The 15,533-nt window shown below is 42.2% G+C and overlaps 1 protein-coding gene across 7 annotated transcripts in view; it reads left to right on the forward strand.

Annotated features, from left to right (window-relative positions):
- Nucleotides 1-15,533, forward strand: part of lrba (LPS responsive beige-like anchor protein) — a 173,125-nt gene that overhangs the window by 64,690 nt on the left and 92,902 nt on the right. For all 7 annotated transcript variants that reach the window (XM_039612938.1, XM_039612940.1, XM_039612941.1 and 4 more), the window contains exons 33-35: nucleotides 194-255; nucleotides 9,593-9,657; nucleotides 11,797-11,905. In XM_039612938.1, the coding sequence (XP_039468872.1) occupies nucleotides 194-255; nucleotides 9,593-9,657; nucleotides 11,797-11,905 (236 nt within the window). The remainder of the gene's footprint in view (nucleotides 1-193; nucleotides 256-9,592; nucleotides 9,658-11,796; nucleotides 11,906-15,533) is intronic.

Here is a 15,533-nt window from a genome sequence, read left to right on the forward strand (position 1 = left end):
AACATCATGTCGGCTCATTAGGCCCATCAATACTATCCGCTCCCTTGCAGATGGCACAAGGTTAGGTAATCCCTGATGGTTAGCGTGTGCTGTCACAGAAATCCAGAAAACTGTTTAAAATCAAACACAAAACTTTTTTTTTTTTTTTGCAAATGCCATTATGTCTGACTCCCTTTACTTTATATTTCTCCAGGTCTGGTGTGCATGAAGTCCAGCAGCTCAGTGGTGGAGCTTGTCATGCTTCTGTGTTCCCAGGCAAGTCTGGCATCTTTATCTTTCCTCAGGCCTGCGCTCTGCTTTTCCAGCAGGCTGATTTATCAGCCTCACCTTGAGTGCAGTAAATCCACAGAGCCTTATCTCTCCCCCACCCTACCTTGTCTACCTTTCCATATTCACCCTTCCCCTCGTGAGGGCAGAGCGAAGGTATATTTGGCCGCAAATATTGGTTGGAGGGTCAAGGGTGGGCGACCTGTCCACATCACCTTTTGACCTGAGCGGGGCCCTTGTGGCCTGGGCCAAACTGATGAGGAGGGATAATGTAGATTTGATGGTGCTTTGCATTGATTATCCCTCTCTTCTCTGTTGTCTTGTGGGTGTTTTGTTGCCAAGTTTATTTAGCTGCTGCTGGATTCATGAATACTAATTCAGGGATCATAAGCAGGCGTGGGCAGATCAATGATCGGGGTTGTCAATACATCACTTCAGGACAGCTGATTAGCATTTAGAGACAGAAAGCTACTGAAGGGCTTTACCATGTGCAGACCATAAATGCAGCACATGGTAAGCTTTACATTTAGGGCGAATTTAGTCTGTATATTCTGCTTGAAAACACTTATGTTCATAGTACATCAGAAATAAATAAACAAGAAGTTGCCCTCACATACACACCCGGTGACAAGGACAGCAGATAATAACTCATCCCGGGCCGTGTTTGTGTGCATCTTTATCGTTTTTAAAGAACCTCATAAAAAAAACTACACACACAAAAAAAACAAGGTTTCCAATAATACAAAAGCACATCTGATTAATGACACCTCTCTCACTGCTCCACTCTCCTGTATTTTTTTTTATCAGCTTCATTTCCTAAAGAAATAGCTCCTGTCGTTTCGTTCCTGCACCCTTTAACCCCCATACATTTGTTTAGTTCCTATAGTTCACTTTGCTTCTTCTCAAAAAAACAAAAAAAAAAAAAGCTAATACAGTCAGATTACACATCTGTTTGGATGTCAGTGGCCATGCATAGATTGGGGCTAGTGGGACTCGGGGAGGGAATGCGAGCCCCGTAATGTCCAGGGACGACGGAATAGCGGGAATGAAAGCTAGATAGAAAACCAAAGAGAGAAGAATGACAGGCTCTAATGCACCTATTTGTCATATCTGTCAGGGTGTTGTTTAATGCTAATCTAATCAAAGGCAGAATCTTGGTGATTGTTCCACTGCACAGCTCATGCCTCTCTTCCCCCTCTTTGGTCCCTAGCCCAGGCTATTTCTTCTTTTTCTCTGAGCTCCAAGCTATCCCACCCAATTTCCAAAATACACACACACACGCACTGTTTCAGTCGGAGGACCAGGGATTGGACAGCATAGTGTTGATTGCGTCAATAAATCATCCAACCAAATTCTCTTACAGCTAATGCAAATGTAATTTTATTGTTGTGTAAAGGGGAAGAGGAGGGGGGCCTAGAAAGGTAGGGCCAATGCACTGCCTCTCACAAGGGAAAAGAGGAAAAGAGGGACAGACTTTCCTCTGGGCTAAATTACAATGTATAATTATTTGTGTGTTGGGTCTCCTTGTGGGGCAGCGAGAGTGGGCCAGTGCCGTGATTGATGACGTTATTTAGCAAAGTTTGTTGGGCCCTCTGGCACAGGAAGCGCTCAATTCTCTTTACAGGAAGTGCCTCTGTGGCCATCTTGTGACTTTTTCCCCCCCTGCCTTCGAGTCAACCAGTGGAGCGAGTAGATGGAGATGATTTTGATTGATTTTTTTTTTTTTTTTTCTTTCTTTCCCCTCTCAACCCCCACGCCTTCATCAGAGATGTGACGCGATACCATCTCTGTGAAATTTTAATTAATTTCCCAAGCTTTGAGATGGAGTGGAGCCAGGGTGAAGGGTCAGGAGGCTGGGGACTGCAGAGCAGTTTTTAATCAGGGATCCTATGAAAGTTGCATTGGCGGCCACATCAGCTTGGCATTGAGGAGGGGATTGTAAACCGCTGTTTGATGGTACCCCTTTTCGAGACGAGTACAACAGCGCTCCCAATTAAAGGACCATTTTGATAAGACATTAACTGTTGGGGTGGCATACTGCCCTTGTTCTCAGCTGTAATATTGATCTTCACACACTGCTGAATATACAAAGTGAGGATTAATGATCATAAACTCTGCCTTTAACCACTACTGAGGACTACTCAATATAGGGGGAAAAGGCTGTCAATTGTGTTCTTATTTATTGTCTTTAAAGGCTTACAGCTGACACTTTTCTTTTCTTTTTATACATTATTGTGTATTTGGGAGGATATGGAAGATTAATTGTTGACCTATAAAAAGTCGAATAGTGAGTCAGATTTTTTTTTTTTTTTTTTTTTTTTTACACTCTTAGTTAAACAAAAACTCACTGTATATAAAAGATGTATATAACATTGTGCCACAAATGATTGGTTTGTGGACTTCCATGTTGAAGCCTTTAGTTAAAATCATAATTGTGACTAAATACAGTCAGAAATGACCGTTTAAGCCAAGAGGCTGGAGTGAAAAGTTGTCAGCTGTTTGTGAGCTGCATCCATAAACTCTATAGGTGCAGTTCACATATATTTTCCATGAATCTTAACTAATACTAGACAATAAGCAAAAGGTCCCACTGTTTAGTTAACAGCAAATAAAAGCCAGTGTAATTTGTATGAAATGCTCCCAGAGGCACCAACACCATAAATACTGTCAAATTTAGTTGTGGTGCTGATTTGCAGGCAGCTAGCTGCTTGTGTTGGTATCCACCTCTTATTTCAAACTGACCAAAACATTAATTATGCACAACTTTAAACCTTAAGTATATTATAAAGTTTAAATAAGTGAATTAAATAAAACTTGAGCCTACAGTACAGTTGTCGTAAAAATAGCCATTACTCTATGTGATGGTTTATTCAAAGGAGGACTTTTATATAATATGATCTAAATTTTCTCATTGAACCACATAAAATGCGAATCTTGGACGCCAAAAATATTTTCCCACTTTTTTCCACACCCCTTATTCTTTTCAGTAACTTTGCTCTCCTCTTGCACTTTTTTGTCTTCCCCTTTTTGTCGTACTCACAGTCAACATGTCGCTTCCCCGGTGCAGTTCTTGAACTCACTTCTTCCAAAGATATCTGATTAATAAGTAATGCACTGGGACAAGAGAGAGAGAGCTTTTCCTTGTGCTTGCTGCCATCCGTCGAGAGCTTTGAGAAATCATCTCATTGGATACTGGACAGTCTACGATGAGCAGGGGCTCATAAATCTTCTCAGTAGCTGCATTTGTGTCCTGTAGATCAGCCATTATTGTCCGGCCCCTCTGTCAGACCATCCATCCTTCTGCCATTTATCAGAAATGCATCCTGTACATGGAGTGGAAGGAAGAGAGGGAGGGAGAGTGAGTGTGCTGTGGGCTCGTGGAGTGTCGGTTTCATGATGGTCAAGACTGGATGCAGAAGAGGGAGAAAGAGGGGAAAACTGAATACTTGAACCCTGCAACGAGGTCATCAGGTGGCTCTGCTGTGCTGTCAGAGGCTTGGTTTGGGCCTACTTTATAAAGCACTGAAAACCCTGCTTTAACAGTGTCAGTGGAAAAAAGAAAAAAGACACTGAAAAATGTCCCGTATGATGGATTTTAGATTTTGTAAGTCCCATTTCCTGAATCCAAAATTCTTTCAGAAGCTATATATCTGTGATATATATGGTTGGCCATGCTAGCAGCCACCACCTCTATACTCTTGTTGTTTGATCCACTACTTTGGTCCCGATCGACACTTCTCGGATGCCTGTCAATCTCTGATTTAAGTAAAGCATTTTGTCGTGGCCGCTGATGCAGATAATCCTTAAATTGTATTTCAATAACATCCGGTGTTAACCCGCTAATCCAATGACTGTGCATCATCATATGTTCCCAGTCCATCTCACCAAAGTTAACCTGTTTAACAGATGGGCACCTCTCCTTCAGTCTGCTGGGAGAAAGACATTGACTTCCCCAAACACTTGGCTGCTCCTGACCTCTGACCCTCTGACCTCCAGGTTAGAAGTGGAGAGTGACTTGGGCGCAGAAGTTTAAACCCCCGGAGTCGGGGAACAGTTCGGGAGTGTACGCTCATGAAAATCAATAGCATAATGTGAGAAACGAGGGAACGGGGAAGTTGAACCCTTGACGGTTACTTTTGTGCACTTTATATTTTATGTAACAGGTTTGTTTAAAAAGTTACGCTTGTGAAAGCCGGTCCCATGTTTGAGTTGCTCAAATAGTCATTTATTTCTGTCAGTGAACATTGTTTCTTCTTCTCTCCCATAAGCGATGGATCAAACGCAGGCCGTGTTGAATGAACCACTTGGGGAGCTGAGAGAAAAGTGAGGAATGTGATGAAACCAAGGGACAAAAAAAATACTTTCTCCATCGTTTTTCGGCACAGTCAGACCCGCACCCCATCGTGCTGTTAAACAGGCACGCAAGGTTCAAGATCAGTGAAAATCAAAGTGTTATTTTTTTCCCCTCCCTCTCTGCTGGCCCTCACCCCACGCTTTGCTCCAGTGCCCCTTTACAGCTGTGCCACGAGGCTCACTGTCCCTGCCATTACTCTCTAGTTCATAGGACAATATCATGCTGCATATTCTTTGAAAGTTTCACCGTCCTTTGAGACTTAGAGAAAACACAGTAACGCCAACTGGCACTTAATTCTGCAGACTCCCCATCGTTGCCAACTATGCAGCCGCAAAGGGGGCAGCGGGGTGCGTTGTGTTGGAGGAGCTTAGGGTCAAGGAGGGCTTCCTGACAGGAAGTGAAGTCTAGCTGAGAGGAGAAAATCAGACAGGAGACTCCTAAAAATATTGAGTGGCTTTTAATTTGGCTCCCACGTGGATTTTACTGTGAACTGGGCTTCAAGTCGCACGAACTGCCGGTTATTTATACGCAACATATAATTTTCTTTCATATAAATGAATTTCCCTCCCCTCCCGACAGGCACTCCTAATGCAGTGTTTTCTTACCTGTCAGGTCCCTTGTTATAAGACCTTGGAATGCGCTTGTGTTTTTCCCCTCACTATCCTCTCTCAGCCAACCTGTTGTTAAAATCATGACCCGTCGTCTTCGCACACATTTTCAGTAGGAATTCACTCGCCCTCGTTTATGATCTGGGACGGGAGAGGTTCAAATATTTGGCATGATTTAGCTTTAAAGTGGGAATCTTTAGTTTGTGTTATTCCCAAATCCATAACTTGGAGATTGCACAAATCGCCTTGTGCGTACAGAGTTCTTTTTATAGCTTTATTTACCATTTATTTTGTGCCTTTAGCTTCCTGAATAATTAGTGGTGCAGAAACGAAGTTTGTTTGGAGAAAAGTGTTTTGTTTATGTGTGTCTTTTTCGGTCCTTGGTTTGCCATTGCCAGTCCCGGTTGATCCTGCAGTCCTTGTGCAATGGGCCGTGAACTGCTACTGTACTATCCCACAAAACATTTCCTGCAACACCGCAGAGCTTCCTCAGAAGAAGTGGGGCATATAAAAGGCCCAAGAATTGCCATTTTGTTCATTTTCTCCTAGATTATTCTGCAGTTAGAGCAGCTTGGACCCAGCATTTTGGGGAATAAAAAACAACCTTTTTTTCAGTCAGTATAGTTAAGAATAAACCTGTAATGATTGCTCAAAATTGTCAGTTAGAAAAAACTTTTTTAATGTTTTGTTTTCTGGAAAATTTATACAAATGTTGTGTGTTACTGCACTGAAATGTCATAAAAATTACATTTGGACGAGGTGATGATTTCATTTCAACATGTGTTTGATTTGGAACTGAAACGGCTGCATATGGTGTTTTTAAATATTCCTATTCTCCTCACACCATTAAAATCCACCAGCTGAACTGCATATCATATTACAGAATAAGTTTAAAACAAAAAAAAGAGGAAAAAGTCAGTTTTTAAATAAAATACCACTGGCTTATAAAATGCTCTGTATATATTTATGTATTCCCCTTACATTTACTTTTCGTGCAGAGTTCAAGTGGTTGTAACATATGTTTTGATTTGTCTGTTTGGGGTATGGGGGCTTTAGGCTTAGCTTTCTCACTCTGTGTTAGTATAGCCATGACAGTGTGAGCCCATGAAGCTCTCGGAGACCGAGCAGTATAAATATTTGGACATCAGTAAATATTCCTTGGGTTGTGAATTTGATCACGCAAACACCAACACGAGTGTCTGTTTTTCTTTAAGCAGATAGCATCTGAACATGCAGATGTGGATTGTTGAAAATGTACACCAGTGTTAAGTTATTCATACACACAAGCGCAGCAGACGCAGCATTAATAACAAACTACCGAGCTTCCGTATTAATCAGGTTAAAGAGCAGTATATTTTTAGAGCGATTTTCTTTTTTCTTTTTTCTTTTTTCTTTTTTTTTGCTTTGACTTCTGCATCCACGGGCTCTTTTTTTGGTCATTGTTGACATCAGGTCGCTTCTCATAAACATTTAGATCTCAGTTTGTTTCCTTGTCTCCTTTTTTTTTCCCCCTTTTTTTGCACAAATGTCCAAGTCAGAGTGACAAAGTTGGCTGCCGCCACCTGCAAGCGGCATGCCAGTGACCAAAGCTTCTTTTTTTCTTTGAATGCATGCATTTTATTTGCATCAGTTGACTTTTTTCTCTCATTGCAATCTGTGTCACTGTTCAGTTAATGTGGCAGAAAAGACATTAAACAGTGAGGCGTTTGAGTAAAAGGGGGGGAGAAAAAAAATCAGTAGCTTTTAGCCTCTTTAATTTAGCTTCTGCTGCTCTGCCACTTATGACATGCAGATTTATGCTCTTGCCGTCTCATCTAAAGTTGTATTCCCCTAGCCTTTCAGATCAACAAATACTTGTGATTATGAGTGATGCCACCGAAAAGCACATCTGACTTATTTATTATTTCGACAGAGCCGAGACGGTTCTTTCTTCGGTGTTGGAAAATGTTTTCCTTGTGTTGTGGCGAGCCTGATGTTTGAAAGGCGATTTTGCTCAGGAGGTCTGTGTTTTCTCACCAGTGGTAGTGGTATATTTAGAAGTTGATTATGGATAATCAGCTGTAATGACGGAAGTGCATGGCATGTGTGTTTAGACTCAATGCCATCATCATGGAACGCAGAGCAAACAGAGCTGTCTTATTGACTTGAGATTTAGACAGGCATTTTCATGAACAGATTCATACATAGCAAAACGTTAATGCCGGTAAAGTGCATTAAACGTGTGCACGATTTCTCTCTTTCGATTGCTTTAAAGTCAGGATCAAAGATCGGCCGCCTCTCTCGCGCGTCCTATCATCTGTTAGGAGGTCAGGTTAAAGGTGAGAGGTCACAAATGGCTGCTTGTATCCTCTCATCAGGAGCGCTGTGGTCACGTCCCCTATCGCAGCCATAAAAGCTGCGACACTGCTGACCAGGGCAGCCAAAATCCAATATTCTATCACTGACCTGTCCCTGTTTCCTTTTTGTCACTGGGAGATGTCCCTCAGATCAGGGTCAGTGCTTTTTTAATTCAACTAGAGGAGCCATTTCTTGCCCATAATGACACCATTAGTCTTGCTATCACCTTTGTCCATGTCCCCCAAAATGCCAATGGCCTCTACGCTTTTCATCAAGCCTAATTTAGACGCAGAGCTTATCCCGACCGCAGATTCAGTTCCAATCTTTATTACTTTGGGATAATCTTTTAGTTTCTAGAGTCTGGCATCAAAATCTTAAAGTCTTTAAAGGCATAAAGGAAATTTTATGTCACCGCTTTTCTGGTTCTCCAGAGCACGACTCTATTTACAGCCCTGCTTCCTGTGGTGTTTATTTGAAATCCAGCTCGCACAGTCTGGATCAGTTTAGAATATCCACACAGCCACAGGCTAACACTCATGGTTAATGTCCTTCAACTACAGTCAATGCTTCAGCTAGAAGGCCCCAAGGCTACTCTGACATGCTTCCTCCAAAGCGGGCCTCCGCCACAAAACCCTCTCCCAGAAACGCTGTTTCCACTCCCTCGCCCCGACTCGTATTCCCTCTGTGCCCTCTTGTATTTGGAATGTATTGTAAACACGGTCAATGCCAATATGGTCCTGCAGGACAAAAAGCAGTTATGAATTGAGGTTAAGTGTAAGGTTGTTTTGTATATGACGTGCACTTGGGCACAGAGTGATGGCAAACAGGCGTTTCAGATGAACGGTTCTCTTGACTGCCATGTGATTAGTTTTGATGGGCTTGTGCTTAAAAACTGCACAGGTGAGAAAATCTCGACGCACCCACAGATATGTGTGGATGTGTATTAGAAATTCTCGTAAACTGATCTTTCCTTCCTCCTCGCGGCGCTGATATTCATGTCCCTGCGGGCTCTCTAAGGGTTACTGAAAAGCTAGTCTCTGTGTAAACACACGATTTCCTCTATCAGCTCCAGAGATGATGACAGCTGACTTTAGGCTTATACGCAAGTTTTTCACTTCATAGCTGTTCTGTGTCTCAGTGAAACGATTAAATGGAAATGATAAAAATTAGTAGTTTTGATTACTTTGGAATAAAAGTGTCTCCAAGTCTGAATAAATTGTGGATTTTCACAGTAGTAACTGTTAAACATTTGTCAACTGATGGCACGTTTTAATATTGGTTAAAAAAATATATATATTAAGAATGCAAAAAAAAAAAAAAAAGTCCAAGCTTTGAATAATGATTTTTGTAAGAGTAGTTTGGTGGTTCAGGTCTCCAACCTGAGAATTTTTTTGTGCATTTTTCTCCAGCTCCCCTGAGAGGAAGAAGGGGGGAAAAGTGCTGTGAGCTTCAGACAGGCCCCCGTGACCTTGTTGCTTTATTATTCTTTTGACGGTTGCGTTGAAGGTGTTGAAATGTGGAACAGAACATGAGAGACGATGACCGGCCGAGTTTCCCTTCTCTCGTTGTCCCTTCGAAGTTGAGGATATAAGGCGCACACGGCTGCGGTTGGATTGTTTAGACTGACACCTCGAACCATAACGCTAGTCAAAGAGAGGAAGAAATGTGTGTATTTACTTGTGATAAATGCACTCTCAACACGGCTCTTTCACTGCTGCGCAATGGTGGGCTCGCATATTATGCAGCCGGCGCTTATCCAAGCAATTCTTAATCCTTTTTGGATCATGTTTTATGTGATATTAGGGGCCTGTAGTGTGTAAAGAAGCAGCTAAGTCAGTGGGATTAAAAGCTTTACATGGAGCTACTGTTTTTGTTCAAACTAAATTCCCTTTGACCCAGACTAAGAAAAACTCACTTATCTTGTAAACATATCATTTTTGCCTCTTGCTGCTGCTAATGTATAGCAACAGAGTTCTGTACTATTGTAAAAAGTTGCATCAGTAACATGTTGATGTTTGTGTTGCAGGAATGGCAGAACTCCATCCAGAAGAATGCCGGCTTAGCCTTTATCGAGCTGGTAAACGAAGGCAGGTAGGTAACTCCGACCTGCCTCTCTTCTTGCAGCAGCACTAAATTATCTCTCCAACCTCCATTCATCAGCCACTTTCCAATTTCACCTTCCTCGGATCGCATCGTACCCCTCCTCCCCTCGGGCACCCCCCGAGGTCCTCAAGGCCCGTGCAATATGGTGGCTATTCAAGACAACAATCGATGGTTGAAAAGCGCAGAGGGGCTTAGGGGAGCGAGGATGGAGGACCGCTACATTCAAGGCTCCATTCAATACCTGCTTATCCCAGTGGGACTTGGGGAAAGGTAGAGGGTGATAGGACCTCTGAGTGCTGGTTCCTCTGTGACACTTGGGAAATCGCTCTTAATTTGCCACTCGGGCCTTTCTGCCTGAGCCTTTATCCGACGGCTACCATATCTACCTGTTTTTGAATTATTCCCACATATGAAGCTTCCTTCTGCTAATAAGAGGTCGCCCTTCTTACTCTGGCTCCCTTGTAGTATTCACACTCTTATCAGTTTCAGGTTGATAGAGCAACACTTTCTGTTATTGATCCTCAGCTTTTAGAATTGGCAGAGGGTAATCCCAAGTAACGCAAATGAGATAGCAATGTTATCATTTGACGTGTTTGTCTAAGAAAGTGTTTGAAAATTACTTTCCAGATTTTGCTCTTATGATACATGTAATATATAATATAATTTTTCAATCAATCAATCTTTATTTATTACAGACTCATAGGAGGATAAACAAATAAGAAATACATGCAAATTGCAGTCCCAAAATGTACTTTAACTATTAACAACTTTGGCATTAGTGACCTATATAATAATTTTAAGCTTAATATACTTGATATTCTTAATACACTATTTATGTATCCATCCATCCATCCAAGTTTTAAGTATGTGACGCTTTTCTTTGGGAAAATAGATTCAGTAGTGGAAAACCATCCTACGTCGTGAGTATGCTGTACTTTTCAGGGATCAGGCTATATTATGATGTGGATTAATCTTTCCTTTTAACATCTTAATTTTTTTGCATAATTAATTAATATTCATTATGTCAACGTACATGATGGATTTTCTGTTATTCAGTTGTCAGTTACTTACAGTGTAGTTTGTGTCTCCTTTCCTGTAAAACTCCCAGAAGTTGGACATGGTTAATCTATAATACAGCTCACGCCCTGAAAAGTACAGTTACGATATGAGATGGAGATGCATGTTGTTTGGTTTTCACTACTTTCAACAGTAATGTAAGTAAATTGATCTTTTTCTGTAAAAACCTGACTTGTTAGCCCCCAATTCTAGCTGCCTATAAGTCAGTAAAGAAAATAATTTGGTGCAGCTCTGCTGGATTTTCTGATATGCAGGTATGACCAGTCCATCCAAACTACTTTTTTTTCCTGAATTTTCTTTCCAACAAGATTTTAAAAGTTCTTCTAAAGTGGCACGTGCTTAATATGATTGAATTTTACAACCCTATCTTAACAGGGTTTGACCACATGTGCAATCATTAACACGGGGCAGCATAAAGAAGGGCCAGTGGTTAGGTTATTGATAGTGGGGCCGGAATAAGGACTCGGAGGTTGCAGAGGCCCCAGTGCCTCCGCTCCCCTGCTGCACTGTGCTGAAACAGGAGGCTTAGGTTACAGCCATCCCGCTGCCAGTCCCAGCCTGCCCCCACCTCTCCTCTCTGTCCACCGGTCTGTTATTGTTCCACTTTGCACAGTCCTGACCCGTGGGGCTGCGGAGAGGTTTCCGTGACCCGCGCACACACATAACACGCATGTTTCATCAACACTGATAAGAAGAGGGAGGTAGACTACATATGTAGCAACACAGGCAGAGATCCTCCTTCTTGTCAGATGCATATCATTAACAGATCAATTAACACCTGCACCCCAGGTAGAAGACAAATCTGCTTTGGTTTGGTTTTCAAATTAGATTTTCTGCTTATTTCGCATGGTTCCTTTTCAATATTTCATGGATATTACATGGCGGGTTTATCTGTAGGTTTAAACGAGCTTTAAATACAGCGATGCTCTCGATTTTGTGACATTTCAAAGGGTCTGAGGCTAAATGACTTATAAGCTGTTATGTTAACGAAGGAATAAATCTTACACAGTATTGCAGTGTACTGATGGCCACTCTCCCATCTGCCCTCAGGCTTTTGAGTCACACGATGAAGGACCACCTGGTTCGTGTGGCTAACGAAGCTGAATTCATCCTCAGCCGACAGAGGGCCGAAGACATTCATAAACATGCAGAATTTGAGGTAAGATGCTGCGCGGTTCTGGCAGACACACAAGCATGAGCACAAAATGTCCATTGAAAATATTTTTATTACGGAAGAAAACTAAATTACCCGTAAATGTAGAAAAATATAAAAGTGTATCCAAACTGTGATTTTCACCAGCCTGGCACAGGAAGTTTTCATAGACACAAACTAAAACTGTTTGCCACAATTTATCTTAAAGATGCACGTAAAGCTTTTTCAGTGACTTGGAATCAAATATATATCATTAATTATATTCTAATAAGGATGAAGGATGTTTGCAAAATCAGTCTGGCTTTCCTCCTGTGTGACCCATGGCAACTTAATCCATTTCAGCAGCTTTGACTGCTTTGATAAGAATTCTTGACTTGTTATTGGTATGCTCTGACTGTGTATATGTTGAATAAAAACAAACAAGTGGTAAAAGTGGTGGGAAAGGTGCTGATCCAGTGGCTACTTTAAACCATCAAGTTGTAGAATCTGTCGCAGTAAATCTAGAAGACAAATGTTTACTTTTCAAACATAACCCTGGCTAATTGGGAACATAGAGACACATACAGATGTAGTTTCAGGGGCGTGTTAACTGCTTTGCACATACAGTTTGGCTAGCCCCAGCCTAGTGTTAATTTATCCCTGTACATCTCAGTGTAACGGTGGGCTTGCCTCCGTGTGTTAACTTCTCCCCCTATTCCTCCTCCTAGTTCTCAGTACAAACGTTGCCATTCACACGTACCCGCCGGGCCAACTCTGTCCTGACCCGTAGGCACCTCTCGCTGCCCCTTCCCGAGTCCAACACCACTTCACTCCCCCGACTCTTCTTTCTAGATCTCACCAAAATCATTTCCTGTCCTGCTGAGATCCTGTCCATTATACTCCCACTGGGGGTGTATTTTGCCAATGACAGGAATATGGCATCCTCCCCTCTCTTCCATCCCTCCCGCCATCATTTCTCAGGAACCTGCCAGCACTAAAAGCTGCAGACAGACCTGAGAGGTGCTGGCCTGAAGGGCTCACTGTGTGTAAGCCTTGGCCCCCACTTGGCAGTAAAATGTGATGCTTTTTTTTTTTTTTTTAAGGTTCAAGGAAGGGTCTTTCTTACATTTGGGTAAAGTAGAATCCCTTAAGACTGCGGAAAGTCAATCACAGGGGTGGAGGCACAGCTCGTGCACTTGAGCATTTATACAGTGAAGAGAGCAAAACATGGCAATCACAGGCTAGACTGCTTTCCTGTGTGATTGTCATGTTATTCGGCTGAACCCGTACTGCTCATACAGCTCCAAGTGTCAGTCATTTGCACAGTATTGTTTTACATGATTTGACCTTATCATCATCATCAGCCCTGAGTCCTAGAGTATGATTAGGTTCTGCAAGGATAATACAGGCAGTTTTTGTTTTTATTTCAGTGTATGCAGGTTTGGGCATTTGGCTTCCTCTGACATGAGAGCAGCAATACAAGTAAAAGCATCTTACAGTAGGTTGCTTGACTGGCCGATGGACAGACTAGGCAGTCAGTTTGCACACGATGGCCCCAAATGATCCTGCGCTGCCTCAGCCTTCTGCTGTGGCCGTGGGCCACGTACTCTTATTGTAACCATGTCCCTATCCCTTCTACATTTCTCCAGCATACAGGGCCTGATTGCTAGCCTGGCATGTTGAGCAAAGAACAGACTCACTGTCCTCGGGTCTGCAAATCTAATGTCTTTTTTTTTTTTTTTTTTTCTTTGCTGTGTTTTCTTGTTATTTTCTCTTTCTATATTTCTACATCTCTTCCAGCTGAAGCTTCTGGGCTTCGAAAACCTTTAAAATGTGTACTGTGCAATGAAATAGGGAGTGTTGCAAGAATAAACAGTTGAACGGAGTTCAAGCCTTAGTAAATATAAAGTCATTTGTGTAGTTACCTACACAAAGTAAATAGTCTATGATGGATTTTATGACAGAGTTATCAAGACGCTTCTGTGAGGTGTAGCTACGTGTACGGAGACTGAATTCTTTCTGCATTTTTAGGGCATTGTGGGTTTGTCAGCATTCACTTTCATAGATTTTGTTTCCATATTACTTGCAACAAAGAAAACGTAGGTCCCTCTGCAAAGCTAGCTGTGTTTTGGGGTTGTCATTTATAACTTTACCTTGCCTTGCAGCCTCCCAGCTGTCCTTAATCAGATACCCAGCAAAGCTTGTCCCAAACTATGCTTCACAATTGAATTCCCCACTTAAATGCAGTTGCTCCTCGGTGACCTCTGAGAAGAAGCGAACCCCTGATAAGTCTTGCTCTGATATTGCTGTATTGATTTTTGCCTCTATACAAGCTCTACTTGAGCCTGCTGGAGCCAATGGTTTCATTTTGCGCTGCCACAATAAAAATAACAGGCCAATGAAAGGCCCTCCACCCCCACCCTTGGGGGGGTTAGAGGGTTTTGAAATAATTTTCAGTTATGTCCCAGATTTTTAAAGGGTTGTTTCTCTGTATTGTGTTGCGGTGACACTTCAGATTGGTTATTGTTTTGTGAGGAAATAAACCTCCAAATGGGCCCCCACAGCGTGTCATTTGAGGTATCAAAATAAGGAGGCTTTTCTGAAAGGAAAAAAAAAAGAGAGAAATTCCCTCCCCATCCTCTGCTACATCTGAGAAATTCTGTTTTAAACAGCAGCAGCAAATCTCAACCAAGGCACCAGCAATGAGATTAATTCGATCCATAAAAACACAAATTTATGTTTACTCCTTGTCAGATTGCATATCCTTGAGAGGGCAGTGATAGAGGAGCGTTTTGATTTAGATACCCGTTTGCCTCAGAGACGTAACATATGCTTTTTCTCTCTCACTGTCCCTCTTTCTTTCTCATTCACACTCTCTCTGGCTCTCCGTGGGACAGAATTGAGTTATCTTTGGCCCTGAGAGTAAGTTATTACAGCGGGCTTAGGGTGAAACAGAGATGAAGATAACTAGGGGGGAAATCCAATTACCTTTTAGGGTTCTCTATCTAATAGGATCCTTAATGTGAAGGAGATCTGCAGATCGGATGCTGCCGCCCAGCACAGCAAATGATAGACTCCGATATCTTCCACGGGAGCAGGGAGGAGAGGAAGCCCGAGAGATGGAAAGAAGGAGAGCGAGAAATCGAACTCCCTCTTTTTATGGGGCTGTTCATTAGGGATGAAATGTGGTGGGCTCAGGGGCAGAAGGGCAGATAAGAAGGCTCAGATAGGGAAGAGTGAGCAACACCCAAGTCATTTCTATTCTTACTTTTCCTTCTTGCTTCTTGCCTTTTTCCCCCCATATAGCCTCTTGATTCATCCTCTGCTGCTCTCCGGAGTAATTGATTTTACTGTTTGAGAGATCCAGTGAAAGCCAGACGATAGCGCCTAATTAGTGCTTGGTGTCACTGTCTTCCCTCTGCTGAGCTTGTAAAATGATCTGGCCCTTCTCTCCATGTTAATGACATTAACATTGAACTGATGCTCATTATGTTCTGTTATCATAAACCTGTAGTCTGTGGATGAGCGTTTACCACAGACTGTCAGACTGTGCTGAGCATCTCAGAGAAACTCTGGCTAAGGGTGCATTTTACAGATAACATCTGTTGAAATGGTCCGAATCACCAAGGTTAATTTTTTTATGCAGTATGCACCG

This window comes from Oreochromis aureus, linkage group 6 (assembly GCF_013358895.1).
Source record: "Oreochromis aureus strain Israel breed Guangdong linkage group 6, ZZ_aureus, whole genome shotgun sequence".
Taxonomy (NCBI): Eukaryota; Metazoa; Chordata; class Actinopteri; order Cichliformes; family Cichlidae; genus Oreochromis; species Oreochromis aureus.